This window comes from Plecotus auritus, assembly GCF_963455305.1.
Source record: "Plecotus auritus genome assembly, chromosome: 4".
In the NCBI taxonomy this organism is placed as follows: domain Eukaryota; kingdom Metazoa; phylum Chordata; class Mammalia; order Chiroptera; family Vespertilionidae; genus Plecotus; species Plecotus auritus.
This window is the reverse complement of record NC_137775.1, coordinates 170203936-170218571: the sequence shown is the minus strand read 5'-3', so window position 1 is coordinate 170218571 and position 14636 is coordinate 170203936. Positions and strand designations below refer to the sequence as shown.

Here is a 14636-nt window from a genome sequence, read left to right as displayed (position 1 = left end):
ATTAACTTTCACTTGTAATGCTAACAGCAAGACACCCATGAAAAACACACATGGTGTCAAAACAAGGAAAATCGTTTGGGCAAAAAATGAAAAAGGATCCCAAGTCAAATTTATAGAAAAGATTCCCTTATTAACTTTTGGTTGAGAATATGTTTGTATATTTTCATAAAACAACTCCAAGACCATGTGGATTCCTGCAACAGAGAGGAATTGACAGGACTGCTCCACCCATGAAGACAGAAGAGAAACAGTCCAGAGATGGAAGATGCTGACGACGCCTTGCTATACTAGCAGTCAGGAGCTGTGCATCGCGGCAGGTTGCCCAGCACCAAACCAGAGAGGGTCAGACCTGCATTACCACCATTTGTCCACCATTCAGAAATGAAATATCATTGCTGACATGTACGCATAAGGAACTGTTTGACATTGAAATTGGGACTCAAAAGAACTGTTGGCCCAGAAGAAACTCACTACAGACTGATTCATTTGCCTCTCAGTATAACCATTACTGCTTGTCTCATTTTTGGTTCTTATAAGTGTATTTCTAGTATCACATGATCTCACTCATCTAGGGGAAATAATGAACAACATAAACTGATAAACAAAAACAGACCCGGAGAGAGACAGGGAAGCATCGATGAGACTGTCAAACCTCAGAGGGAAGGTAGGGGAGGGTGGGGGTAAGGTGGAGAGATCAACCAAAGGACTTGTATGCATGCATGTAAGCCTAACCAGTGGTAACGGACAACAGGGGGGTGGGAGCATGCATGGGGAGGGGTTTGGGATGGGAATGGGGGGATGACGACAAATATGTGATACCTTAATCAATAAAGAAATTAATTTTTTAAAAAAGAATAATATACAGAAATCCAACAGTAGACTAGAGGACACCAAGAATCAAACCAAAGATTTGAAATAAGAGGAAGCAAAAAACACCCAACCAGAAAAACAAAAAGAAAAACGAATCCAAAAATATGAAGATAGTGTAAGGAGCCTCTGAGACAACTTCAAGTGTACCAACATCCGAATTATGGGGGTGCCAGAAGAAGAGAGAGAGCAAGGTATTGAAAACTTATTTGAAGAAATAAAGACAGAAAACTTCCCCCACCTGGTGAAAGAAATAGACTTACAAGTCCAGGAAGCGCAGAGAACCCCAAACGAAAGGAATCCAAAGAGGACCACACCAAGACATATCATAATTAAAATGCCAAGAGCAAAAGACAAAGAGAGAATCTTGAAAGCAGCAAGAGAAAAACAGTTAGTTACCTACAAGGGAGTACCCATACGACTATCAGCTGATTTCTCAACAGAAACTATGCAGGACAGAAGGGAGTGACAAGAAATATTCAAAGTGATGAATACCAAGAACCTACAACCAAGATTACTCTACCCAGCAAAGCTATCATTCAGAACTGAAGGTCAGATAAAGAGCTTCACGGACAAGAAAAAGCTAAAGGAGTTTATTACTGCCAAACCAGTATTATATGAAATGCTGAAGGGTATTCTTCAAGAAGAGGAAGAAGAAGAAAAGGTAAAGATAAAAATTATGAACAACGAAGTGGCAACAAATACATATCTATCAACAAGTGAATCTAAAAATCAAGTGAATAAAAAATCTGATGAACAGAATAAACAGGTGAATATAATCAGGGGCATAGAAAGGGAGTGGACTGACAATTCTTGGGGGGAAGGGGGCATGAGGGGTGCAGGAAGAGATTGGACAAAAATCTTACACCTATGGCTGAGGACAGTGGCGGGGGGTAAGGGAATGGGGGGGAATCAGGTGGAGGGGAGCTATGGGGGGGAAAAAAGGAACATCTGTAATAATCTGAACAATAAAGATTTATTTAAAAAAATAAAATAAAATATAATCAGAGATTATCTCCATGTTTGTATAAGAAGGGTATTTTCTGCCCTGGCTGGTGTTGCTCAGTGGTTGGAGAACAGACCCATGCACTGAGGGGTCAAGGCACGTATCTGGGTTGCAGGTTCAATCCCAGATCCTGGTCAGGGCATGTGCAGGAATCAACCAACCAATATGTCTTTTTTGCACCGACGTTTTTTATTTCTCTCTCTCCCCTTCACTGCCTCCTTACCAAGCTCTCAAAAAACCTAAGGAAAAAATATCCTCAGATGAGGATTAACAAAAAAAAGAAAGGTATTTTCTGAAAATATAGTATTTTCATTTTACCCTTAGAAATAGGTCTTTTAAGCCATTATTTTTAAACATCTAATCTTTAGTGCTATAATTTTTTTCAAGTAACTTTTTTGGCTAATCTTTTTATCACCTTCAAGTAGAAAAAAATCTAAGAGAAAAATGTAATTCTGGGACTACTCACTTTGAAGAGCACCTACATCTTATGGAATTGGATGTCTCAAAATATACTGTATTCATTCAGGTTTCTATAAATCCTCATTAAGGAAACTAGAGTAAAATGAAATGAAAATTGACTTTCCTCAGTATCCAAATAATAAAAATATAGTAAGGCTTACTGAAGTTCCCCATTGTACTCTCTGGCCATGATAAATGGAAACTGCCTGTCAGCAGGAAAAAGTGGATGCCATTCTTCTAGTAGCAGCCTTGTTTGGCACAAAGGAGGCATTGGAGCACAAAGATTGACTCTGTGGGCCCATCTCTCTTAACAATGATCAAAGCACATGATCAAATCAAAAAGATATTCGTTGCTTAATCAAAAAGCTGAGATTCAATAAGCTAAATGTTTTAGATAAATTGGAGTGACTACTTAGGAACGAAAAAAAAAAAATAGGAGAGAAAACCATGAACATTTTCAATTTCACTCAATACAATAGCACACACTCTTTTTTTCCCCCCACAGCAGATTTCATAGTATTCACAATTTCAAGAAAGCAAAAGCAAACTAACATAGAACAACAGAAAAAAAACATCTACTTGTGGCTCATCTATATGCATGCTGTCAGTGTACTTACTGATTTGCTGCTTCTAAATGTTTTCTTTTTGTTTGATTTTTTTTAATGTCAGTTTCCTCAAGGTAGAATACCTTCATGCATTTTATTAACTTCAACACTATTGCACTAAGATTGACAGGAATGATGCTGATGCTCTTGAGAAAAGGAAAACTGCTCATACTCACTTAAGAGTACAAAGAAAGAGTGTTGAATCTATATTTAATGTGAATGAACTCAGATACACGAGACAGTAAGTTGATATGTGCCTGAATTCCTATGACACTATGCTGTGGAAATACACATGAACATTCTGCTGTCAGATTAGAACACCACATTCCCAACTATGCTACGTAATAACCAAATATTTTACAACTCTATTTGTACCTCACCTAAATGTTCTACAGACCTCAGTAAAGACATGTGTTCTTAATTGGGCTATCTGGATTCTATTCCTATTTGCTTACTATCTACAAGATCACAGGTAAATTACTCAGGCTTTCTATCCTTAGTATGATTTTGAGTAAAATAGAGGTTATAATAGTTAAATACGAACATATTTTTAAAAAGGGAATAGAACAAGGAACCAAGATGGCGACATAGGTAAATGCTTATACTGGCCGCCTCTCACAACCACATCAAAATTACAACTAAAATAGAAAACAACCATCACTCAGAACCACCTAAACACTGGCTAAATGGAAGCCTTACAACCAGAGACGTTAAGAAGAAAGCACACTGAGACTGGGAGGAGGCAGGGAGGTGCAGAATGGGCTGGGCGGGCACCCAAGTGTGTGTTTTTTGTTTGTTTTTTAATCTGGAAGGAGATCGTCCCTGTGGAGGCCACCTGTGAGGAACAAGGGGTCCCAGGCCCACACCAGACCCCCAGCGCAGGTTTCCAGAGCTGGGAGGAGAAGTCCCCATAACTCCTGGCCTTAAAAACCAGCAGAGATTGTGGCTCAGTGACACAGAGGCTGCTGGAATCCCAGGTGTCCCTCTTAAAGGGCCAGTGCACAAACTTACAGGTCCAGCTTTTTCCAAGCTCCAGCTCAGGGCACCCAGACATACTGGGAGGAACTGGATTGTCTGGCACCTGGGCAGGAACTCAGGGGAAGCTTTCTCCCAGACAGAGGTGCTTGCAAGGGTCATTGTTCCTGAGCTAGGACCTCCCTCTCCCAGGGTTGACTGGCAGCCATAACAGTTTGGAACATACTATTTGTTCAGAACTGGGGATTCCCTAAGACCCCACCTCATCCAATTTGCAGCCCCACCAAGCTATTTGGAGCAGCTTTTCCATATGAATGGCCTGTCCTGGCTCAGGCTTCAGACTTCGCTGAAATCTCTCAAACAAGCTGCAGCTGATGACAGCATGTCCCAAACCTATCAATAAAAGACCCAAGACCCTGCCCTAGCACCAGCCTGCCTTGATTCAGAGCTGAGCCTGGCTCCTGCACAGCAACTCTCCCACTGGAGTTGTAGCTGGTTATCAGGTCAACTCTCCCCAAGAAGCCATTAGCAATCCAGGCTCAACTATAAGACTATGAGCACAGCCCACAGGTCACCTACTGCACAAGGCCACTCTACCAATTCCAGGAAACATAGTGTCCTACCTAATACATAGAAACAAACACAGGAAGCAGCCAAATTATATAAATAAATATATTTATAATATATATTATATATAAAAAGATATTCAACATCATTAGCATTGAGGGAAATGCAAAATAAAGCGATGATATACTATTTTATATGTATAACATTGAAGAGCACTAAAACAGTGGACAAAACAAGTTTGAGAGCAATAGTAACATTATATATGGCTGGTATGAGTGTAAACTGGTTTGGGAAACACTGGAATTATCTTGCAAAACTGAAGGGGCAAATATCCACTAGTTAAACAAAGCCACATCCTAGTATATACTCTAACTCCTTGTTACCATGATGCAGGAGACATTTTCAAAAATACTTAAATACTTTTTTCTGTTTATAAAAGAAAAAAAAACACAAACAGCAAAACTTGCAATCTACAGAACAAAAGATAAAATAAATAATGATCTATTCTTTCAAAAAAGAATATCACACCTTAGTGAAAATAAATGACCAGTATATATGAATCAAATCAATATATTGTTGGTCAAAGTATCAATAACAGAAAAAAAAAGTGTGACTCCATTCGTACAAAATTCAAAACCAGAAAAACCATTTATTATTTATAATACTTACATTTGGAGTGTAATTTTAAAAAAATAGATGAGTAATATAAATTTGAGGAAGGGGGTGACTTCTGGGCTAAATGGATGGTAATGTGATTACCCAGGAATTCACAGTGGACTCCAAAGGCTTTAGTAATGCTCTATTTTTGAAGTTGCTTGGTATGTTCATTATATTAATAATAGGTGTTCATTATTATTATGCTTTAGGTGGAATATATAAACTATAAATTCTCAGGTATGTATGGTATATTTCATAATGTAAAACAATATGGTCCTAAGAATGACCAATAGCAACATACATGTTTCTTTCTTTGCCTCCTACATATATGTTCATCCTTTGTCTTTCTCACCTTTTCAGTTTTGGCCTCAGAATTTTGTGATAATTACAATAATTAGGGAATAAATTACCGTGTTTCTTATTGGAATCTTCTTGGGTTCTGGAGGCATATCCTGTGGAACAAATTTCACTGGTTCCTTAATCTGCCTCCTTGATCGTTTGGTCCCATCTGGTAAAGTTTCCATGGCCATCTCTGCTTCCATGTCACTGCTCCCAGCTTGGTCACATTCTGAGCACTGCCTATATAAAGGAAAAATATAAGTTCATACATTTATTTTTATCCTAGTGTTAGCATTGGATTCTATAAATATAAAATTCAGAATATATAAAAACATACATTGTGAAGAATATGTAAAAATATATACATTGGTATATGTGACCACAGGGTATACAATGACTATACACACAGAAAGGCATATACATACCAATAAGAATGGCAACAGTGTGTGTGTGTGTGTGTGTGTGTGTGTATATATATATATACGTATATGTGTGTGTGTGTGTGTGTGTGTATATATATGTGTATATATACACACTTAAGGTAATTCCATGTACCCCTATAAGTGTTATAAGAACATATGTAATAATGCTGCATGTTTAAGTGAAGTAACTAACGTAAGAAATTCAACATTAATCAAAAATATTTCCCTTTGGAAATCATGACTTTGCCTTAAGTGACATGTACTGTGATACCTGAAAATCAGTCTTTTATTAACCCTGGTTCTACTTCCATTATAGCAATCATATCCTTTAATCTTAATGATAAGCCATGATGAGTATACCAACTAAAAAACTCTGTAGAAATCATTTCTAAAAAGTGTTGAAAAAATGAATGGGTCTTTTTATTAGTGATCCATACCATTTATGAAAGAGGAAATATAAACTTACTCATTAACAGAATTTAATGAAGCATTTTTAAAAACATGGGGATGGGGAGAAGATGGCAGAGTAGCATGCAACAGGAATCTGTTTCTCTAGCTGGAATGTAACTGCAATAGCCAAATCTATCTGATGTGACTATTTTGGAACTCTGGAGTCTATAGAAGACTTGCAAATTCCAGGGAATGGCTTGCGCAGGCAAACTGCTGTTAATTTCAGTCAACTTCAGCTCTTGTCCAAAGCCCATCCCAAGCCACATGGCAGGCAGTTGTGCACATATTCCTGCACTACCTTGCACACAGTAGTTAGGATCCAAGGTGGGCAAAACAAACCCTGACTTCAACTACTGGGTTCTGTGCTCTGTATTTTGATCATAGAAGCACAGACAAAGAGGTGGGTGACCTCCCTCTATTATTGCAAGATACTCCCCCTCAGTCTGAAGTGACTTCCAGAACTTAAAAGACTGGCATCTTTTATCCCTCCACCTTCATTTTTCTCTCCTTCCCCTTTTGGGAACCATACATTAAAGACTAGGTCAGTCAAAAATAAGAGCAAAATAAAAACTAGAAAGTGACCATGCTTGTCTGGGGAAAAGTTCAGGAAAGACATAAGACCATAAGTTATACCTCAGGCAGAGACAGCCCACTATAATCCTATATAATAAAAGGCAAATATGCAAATTGTCCCCTCGACCGGGAGTTCGACCAGGGGGCAGCGCCGGCTGGCCAACCTCCTGTGTCCCTTCTCCTCCTCCCAACGCCGGGCGGGCTGCCGGATCCCACCCATGCACAAATTCGTGCACCGGGCCTGTAGTAATAAATAATAATAACAAAACAGCAAACCCTGGAGATAGAGGAGAATTTCATTTCCAGAGTTACCACATTATTAAATTTAAATATCCAGTTTTTGATCAAAAAAACAAAGCTTACAAAGAAAGGCAAAAGTACAGTCCATTTAAAGAACAAAAATTAAGTAAACAGAAACTGTGTCAGAATACTTGATGGCAGATCTATAAGACAGACTTTAAAACAACTATTATAAAGATGCTCACTAAGCAAAAGGAAGTTTTAGAGAAAGTCTGGAAAACAATGTATGAACAAAATGGAAATATCAATAAAGAGAAAGCCAAAAAAAAAAAAGCAAAAAGAAATCTGGAGCTGAAAAGTACAACAATTGAAATGAAAAACTCAGTTTTCATGGGAAATAAGGCAGCGTTAAGCAGGCATAAGAATCAGTGGGGATTATCAAGTATGTTGAACACAAAGAAAAAGACTGAAGAAAAGAGCAGAGGCTAAGGGACATGTGTGACATCGGCAGGCGGACCAACATTTGCATTGTGGAAATCCCAAAAGGAGAAGAGAGAAAGGGACAGAGAGAATGTTTGAAGAAATTACTGAAAACTCAAATTTGATGGAACTACATGAGTATAAATATCTAAGAAGCTCAGTGAACACCAAGTTAGATAAACTCAGAATCCCACACTAAGACATATTATCATTAAATTTTGCAAAGAAAAAAATGTAGACTCTTGAAAGCAGAAAGAGAAATTCAGAATTGTCACATGGAATCCTCAATAAGATTATCAGTAGATTTCTTACCAGAAACTTTGGAGGCCAGAAGGCACTGGGTCCATGCTGAAGGAACTTGTCAATGAGGGGATTTAGTCCCCTATGGGCCTCTGGTCTCAGAGGGTAGTGTCATTTATGGGAGTATCCAGCCATTTCTTTCAGTTTAATTTATACAGGGGGTACCTGGGTGGCCCTTCCAAGTAGTTCCTTCTCCCAGACTATTGGGTTGACAGCAGAGTATATATGGGATGGGATGGAATCTAACTGAGGGTTGGCTGAGTCTTGGTTACAGAGTGGCCATTTTTCTGGGTTAAACTAAGAAATTGGATATTAATACCTAGGGCCATCATTAAATCACTTCCCATTAAGGGAGCAGGACATCCTGGCATTACCAGGAATTATTGAGAAACTAAACAATCTTAAAGGTGGCAGCTGAGAGGTGGGTTAAAATATTTTTTTAGGCTGCCTGTTTTCCCCCATATTGGTACAAGCCAAGGATGTCAAGGGTCTCATATGTTAAGACTGAGTAGGTGACTCTTTTGTCAACTTAAAAATTAACCTTTCTCCTGCTATGATGAGTCACCTGGGGTTCTTTCATAGTCACAAGATATCTTTCATGTGGAACTACCAGTTGGGCCTTTTTAGTCTTTTTCAGATGGGGCCATTATGGGTTCTGGAGTCCCTCTCTCCCTTTGGAGCTGCAGACAGTCCCTTTCTTAATGTCCTAGCTGGTTGCAAAGAGAGTAAAACCTGGGGGCTCGGTCCTGAGGAGTGAAGCCAAGGTCCTAGCTTCTGGGGACATTGTTTGCTTCAATGACCCAGCTCTTTCATCTAAAGTTATTCCAGAAACTCTGACCCACTAAAACCAGAGCTTGCAGACAAGTTCATAACCCCACTTAAGGAGAGAACTATATATCTCCATGTCCAAGATCAAGGCTTAAGCACCCTGGCCCTGGAGACTAATAAAATGGCTTTCATTTTAGAAACTCACTTAGGATACTTATCAATACTGCTGGCATTCTGATAAGATATAGCAGTAGCTTTTTAAATTCTGGTTTTAAAAGCACATAAATATCAAAAGAAATACAGTTCACTATATTCGAGAAGAGCAGACAAGTATGAGTGTTTCATGACAAACTGACAAAAGAACATTATGAAAATCAATCCTGTATAGTGGTGAGAAAAAATGTAAGATTCCTAATACAATGAACAGCGGTAGCTTCATGAGATACAACAGTGAGGTAAAAAGCATGTTTAATATGTTTGATAAACACACACGACTTTTTGTATAGACTACCATTTAAGAATTTGGCGTTTATTCTCTTCTAAAACTAGAAAGGTAATTTGTATTAAAAAAATATCATGTCCATTCCAAAGTTTTTTGTGTCCCATATCTTCCTATATAGAATCAACCTATTAAAATCTGAACATCTGTCTCTCTCTTGGACTAAAATTAAGAAAAGGATAGAACTCAACATAGGTATCATAAACTTTTATCAAACACCTGTAGTGATTCAATATGCCCAGGTTAAGGAAAAAAATAATTAAGAAACATGTCAAATGTTTCTAGATTTGCAAATAGTTTAAGTTATATATAACTAGCACAAATGACAAATACCAGATGTAAAGCCTTCAGTAACACTAATTTAGAAATAAAATAGTAAATTACAAATAAAAGCATGAATATGGAGGCAAATTCTTGATAAATTAATTCCATTTCAAAACAAATAAAGCGTTTGAGAAATTCTTATAATAAAGTAAAAGAGAATTATAAACACACTAGACAGAATTCATGCTTTAAGAATCCACTAAAATACCAAAACAGCCTCCATTAACTTAAAATTCATTTCTCAAAAAAAAACTATTACTGTGTTATTCATATAATACTATTATAAACATGTATATCAGAAGCATTTTTATCACAAAAACAGAAAACAATAACAATGTGAGGTTATGAATATATTAATTAACTTGGTTGTGATGATTATTTTACAATCAAATCATTGAGTTGTACACCTTAAAGTATACATTCCATTTTTGTCAATATACCTCAATAGAGTTGAATAAAATACTTATGAAAGTATCAACTTTAAAATGTGCCACACACTTTATTATGAAGCAATATAACACGTCATCTTACACTGTTGAAATGAAGCCAACCCAATTCTAACATCTAAATCCTCTCCATTGTACTTACCAATAACTGTTTTTGGTCTTTCTTGGCATCCTTGTAAGAGGAGGGTCCAGACATCCAAGATGGTAATGGAGTTTACAGGTATCACACAGCAAAAGAAGATGCTGATCATGGTTCTTCTTACAAATTCCACAACTTTGAATAGAGGCAGCAAATAAAGTATTAGAATAATAATTATCATAGTAGAACAATTAATTGATAGCAATTTTTTAAATTTCAAAATTTTGTACTGATTAACTTATTTCTTTTTGTTGAAGTCAAATATTTTTTCAAAATAAAACTTTTTGTAATGTCAATAAGTCATTATTAATTCTAAATACTTTTGAGAATATAGAAAAATAGCATGAATCTAGTATAAATTTACATAGTGCTAGAGACAAACCTTTTGGAGCAGGGCATATAGGAGATATTTATTCTCAACATCCTTATCTTAATTTTATCACTTAAAACCCATTTAACATTAGCTACATTTTTCTCTAAAAATATACATTATTAAACAAAAATTTCAATTTTCTACCTCTCTAAAACTACAAAGGAAGTAACGTTACAAACAAAATTCAGTTTCTTTCCTACATTAATTATAAATCTTTCAAAGAGCCTCCAACATGTAAAAAAGGTACATATATACATGTCTCTTTTCAAAATCAGACTTTGCATCTTAAAAATATACTATATATATTTACTGCAGAGAATGGGGAGTTTTACTATTGGTGTTACTGTTATTTTGGATTTTTGTTTGTTTTTAAGGAATCTAACTTTTCTTGTGCAAAAAGGCAACTACTGAGAGCACATGCACCATGTCCTGAAAATCTGGAGTATATTTATTAATATTGAGAATGTAAAGACTAAGGGAAGAGAATCTAAAAGAGCTATCCATGTGCAGAAACAGAAATGATTTTTTAATTTTTTAAATAATCCTAGAAAAAAAAAAAGATCATACACACACAACAACAACCACCAACACCACCACCACCACCAGTATTTGGTCTCAAAATTGTTCAGAGTAAAAAAAAAAAAAAAAAGAAAAAAATCACCTACAATATAGTCAAAAGTAAAAATTAACTGTAGAGATAAAACTTAGAAGAATAGTTCTAAATGAACAAGTTTTGTTTGGAAAAAGCTGGACTGAGAATGTGTTAGTCTTCACACAGTACACTAAGACACTAATGGGGCTTTTTCCACATTTCAAGGAAGTTATTTGCTATTACCTATGGAGGGCGCCTTCAAACCAGAATGGAAAATAAGTATAAAGATTGATACTGTGGCTATAGCTACTACTTCTGTAAAAGGAAGAGGTTGTAGGCATAGTTATGTATTACATAAGCATATACGCAGGTTTACATGAATATTCACATTTGTGTATGTATATATACACACAAATAAATCTAGCATCTTCTAAACTTTTCTCCTTCAATCAGTTACAATAAAAAAAAAAAAAAATCCCAGCCTGTGTCGCTCAGTGGTTGAGCATCAACCTGTGAACCAGGAGGTCACAGTTACATTCCTGGTCAGGGTACATGCCTGGGTTGTGGGATCCATTCCCAGTAGAGAGTGTGCAGTGGGCAGCCAATCAATGATTCCCTCTCATCATTGATGTTTCTAACTCTCTCTCCCTCTCCCTTCCTTCCGAAATCAATAAAAATATATATTTTTAAAAAGATCCTTTGAGCTCTGGCCAGTGTAGCTCAGTGGATAAGAGTATAGGCTTGAGCCCCAAAGGGTTGAGAGTTCGATTTTCAGTCAAGGGCACATACCTGGGTTGCAGGTTCAATCCCGGACACCGGTCAAGGCATGTGTGGGAGGCAACCAATCCATGTGTCTCTCTCACATCAATGTCTCTCTTTCTCTCTTCCCCTCCCTCCATCGCTCTGAAAAGTATCCCCGGGTGAGGATTAACAATAAAAAAGACATTTGGGGTGGTGAACACAAATACAGTGTACAGATGATATGTTGTGGAATTGTGCACCTATATAATTTTCTTAACCAGTGTCACCCCAATATATTCAATAAAAAGGGAAAAATGAAAGGAAGGAAGGGAGAAAGGAAGGAAGGGAAGGAGGAAGGGAGGGAGGGAATGAGGGAAGAAGGGAGGGAATGAGGGAGGGAGGGAAGGAGGGAGGAAGGAAGGGAGGGAAGGAGGGAAAAGAAAATATTGTAACCTATTAAGGTATGGAAAGAAGTCTTGACTATGTAAAATTACTATAATGGTGGACACTGTAAAATATTAAGCCAAAAAAAAAAAAAAGAACAAAAATACATCTGGAAACAAAATTATCAAAATTATTAAAGCTTAGCATAGAGAGAGAAAAATGTAAGACAGGTTCAAATTTAAAACCTATCTTCATTACCCACCACTGTACAAAGGCAATAATTCAGGAGATATATATATATACATATACATATACATATATATATGGTAGCCATCAATACCTAAAAACACATGCAGAACTATAAAACTTACTCAAGTAAAATAAAAATGCCTATTTATCTAATGTATTGTTTAATTATTTATAAAAATAATCATCTACATTATTTAAAGTCACTTTCCAATTCCCCAAAGAGGACCGTTCATTCCCATAAAGCTTATGCACATATATCCTCAGTTATTTAAAAGATACAAAGAGTCATTTCATTTATCTTATTAAATGAGGAGTAAAAATCTCTTCTATCATACACTTGAAAACGTTTTTGATTAAGGTATTAATAAAAATAATTGTAAATGCATTTAACTTAAATTCTGGTGTGGACATAATTCATTCTCAAATACTTGAAGTATTTTGTTACTAAAGAGTATTAGCTTAAAAACACACAATATTAATCTGCCATAATTTCATTACTTGCCTATAAAGTACTGTAGGAAGAATAGATGTCTTTTGTGCACCTCCTTCTTTTTTACTTGGTTTTCGCTCCTTGGGTGCCCGCAAAATTGCCGGTATGTTCAACTTCTATTGGTTTGAACAAATACAGTTTATTGCAACATTTTCCCCTCTATGCCACTCAAGTCAACTGAAAGTGCTAGGATTGTGAGGGGGAATGTTTTACCAGCTATTACATAGGAAAAAGAATTAAAATGAGTTTTTGTTTCACAGCTACTTCCATCATTTTCAGGGGAACACTAAAACATTATGAAAATTAAACTTCTACTTTAGCTTTAAAAAGTGAAAGACAAGGACGAGCATTTAAGAACATTTTAAAAAAAATACACATAGTACATTGACAAAAAGAATATTGAAGCCGTTTATTTTCCTCAATATCCCAACTACACTGGTGCTCCCTAGGTTAATTAGAAAAATTATCTTATTGGACCAAACTCTCCACAAAGCGAATGGGAATCTCTTTGGGTTTCTACTAATCTGTAGTATGCTGGCTTCTCAGACAGCAACCATCTATCAAAGTCATTTCTCAGTGGCCCAGTGGGCCGGCATCTGTTCAACCAACTGGAAAAAAAGTGTCATGCAAGCAGTACAAATGAATTCTACCTCTGCTGTGCATTTTATATTTGCACAAGGAAATCGGAGCTTCTGTTAAAAGTCATTTAATAAATGGAAATGCCCTTGAATAGCAGATTCTTACGAGACTAACTTGCAAATCAAGCCAAAGGACAATGCTAGCTTGGCAAATAAACTAATAATAGGCTTGTACTCAACATTAAGTTCTCTAAATATAAAATACAAAACACCAGCCCTGGCCAGGTAGCTCAGTTGGTTAGAGCGTCATCCCATCCTGATACGCCAAGATTATGGGTTCTATCCCTAGTCAGGACACATACAAGAAATGAATGCATGAATAAGTGGAACAACAAAAATAGATATTTCTCTCTCTCTCTCTCTCAATAAATCAATAAATTTCCTATATAATAAAAGGCTAATATGCAAATCAATCGAACGGCAGAACGACCAGTCACTATGACACACACTGACCACCAGGGGGCAGGCGCTCAATGCAGGAGCTGCCCCCTGGTGGTCAGTGTGCTCCCACAGGGGGAGTGTCACTCAGCCAGAAGCTGGGCTCAAAGCTGGCAAACACAGCAGTGGTGATGGGAGCCTCTCACGCCTCCGCGGCAGCACTAAGTATGTCAGTCAGTTGGACAACCCCCAAGGGCTTCCGGACCCTCTCAGGACGAGCTGAGGGTCCCCCGACTGCACGATTTTCGTGCACCAGGCCTCTAGTATATATATATAAAACACCATAATCTTCCAAAAATCCATCAACAACCTATTGATAGAAACAAAGGTCAGTTCTGCATAAGCAAGTATTCATTCTCAGCTTTTAAACTGTATTATTCATTAACAGAGGCCAGGTGCATGAAATCGTGCACGAGTGGAGTCCCTAGGCCTGACTGGCAATCAGGGCCGATCAGGGCTGTCTCGCCCAGTTCCAATTGGGGCTGAGCCAATTTGGACCAGGCTGATTGGGGCCTGCCAGCCGGAGAAAGGGGTGAGGGAGGGACCAGGGGAGGTTGGCGGGCTGGCCAGAGGGGATGGACCGTGGGAGGCTGGCGTGCTGGCCAGCGGGGAGGG

The 14636-nt window shown here is 37.4% G+C and overlaps 1 protein-coding gene across 3 annotated transcripts in view; it reads right to left on the bottom strand.

Annotated features, from left to right (window-relative positions):
* Positions 1 to 14636, bottom strand: part of PHF14 (PHD finger protein 14) — a 165300-nt gene that overhangs the window by 111557 nt on the left and 39107 nt on the right. For all 3 annotated transcript variants that reach the window (XM_080666047.1, XM_080666046.1, XM_080666048.1), the window contains 3 exons: positions 12958 to 13061; positions 10120 to 10251; positions 5547 to 5715 (listed from right to left, as the gene is read on the bottom strand). In XM_080666047.1, coding sequence (XP_080522173.1) covers positions 5547 to 5715; positions 10120 to 10251; positions 12958 to 13061 — 405 coding nt within the window. The remainder of the gene's footprint in view (positions 1 to 5546; positions 5716 to 10119; positions 10252 to 12957; positions 13062 to 14636) is intronic.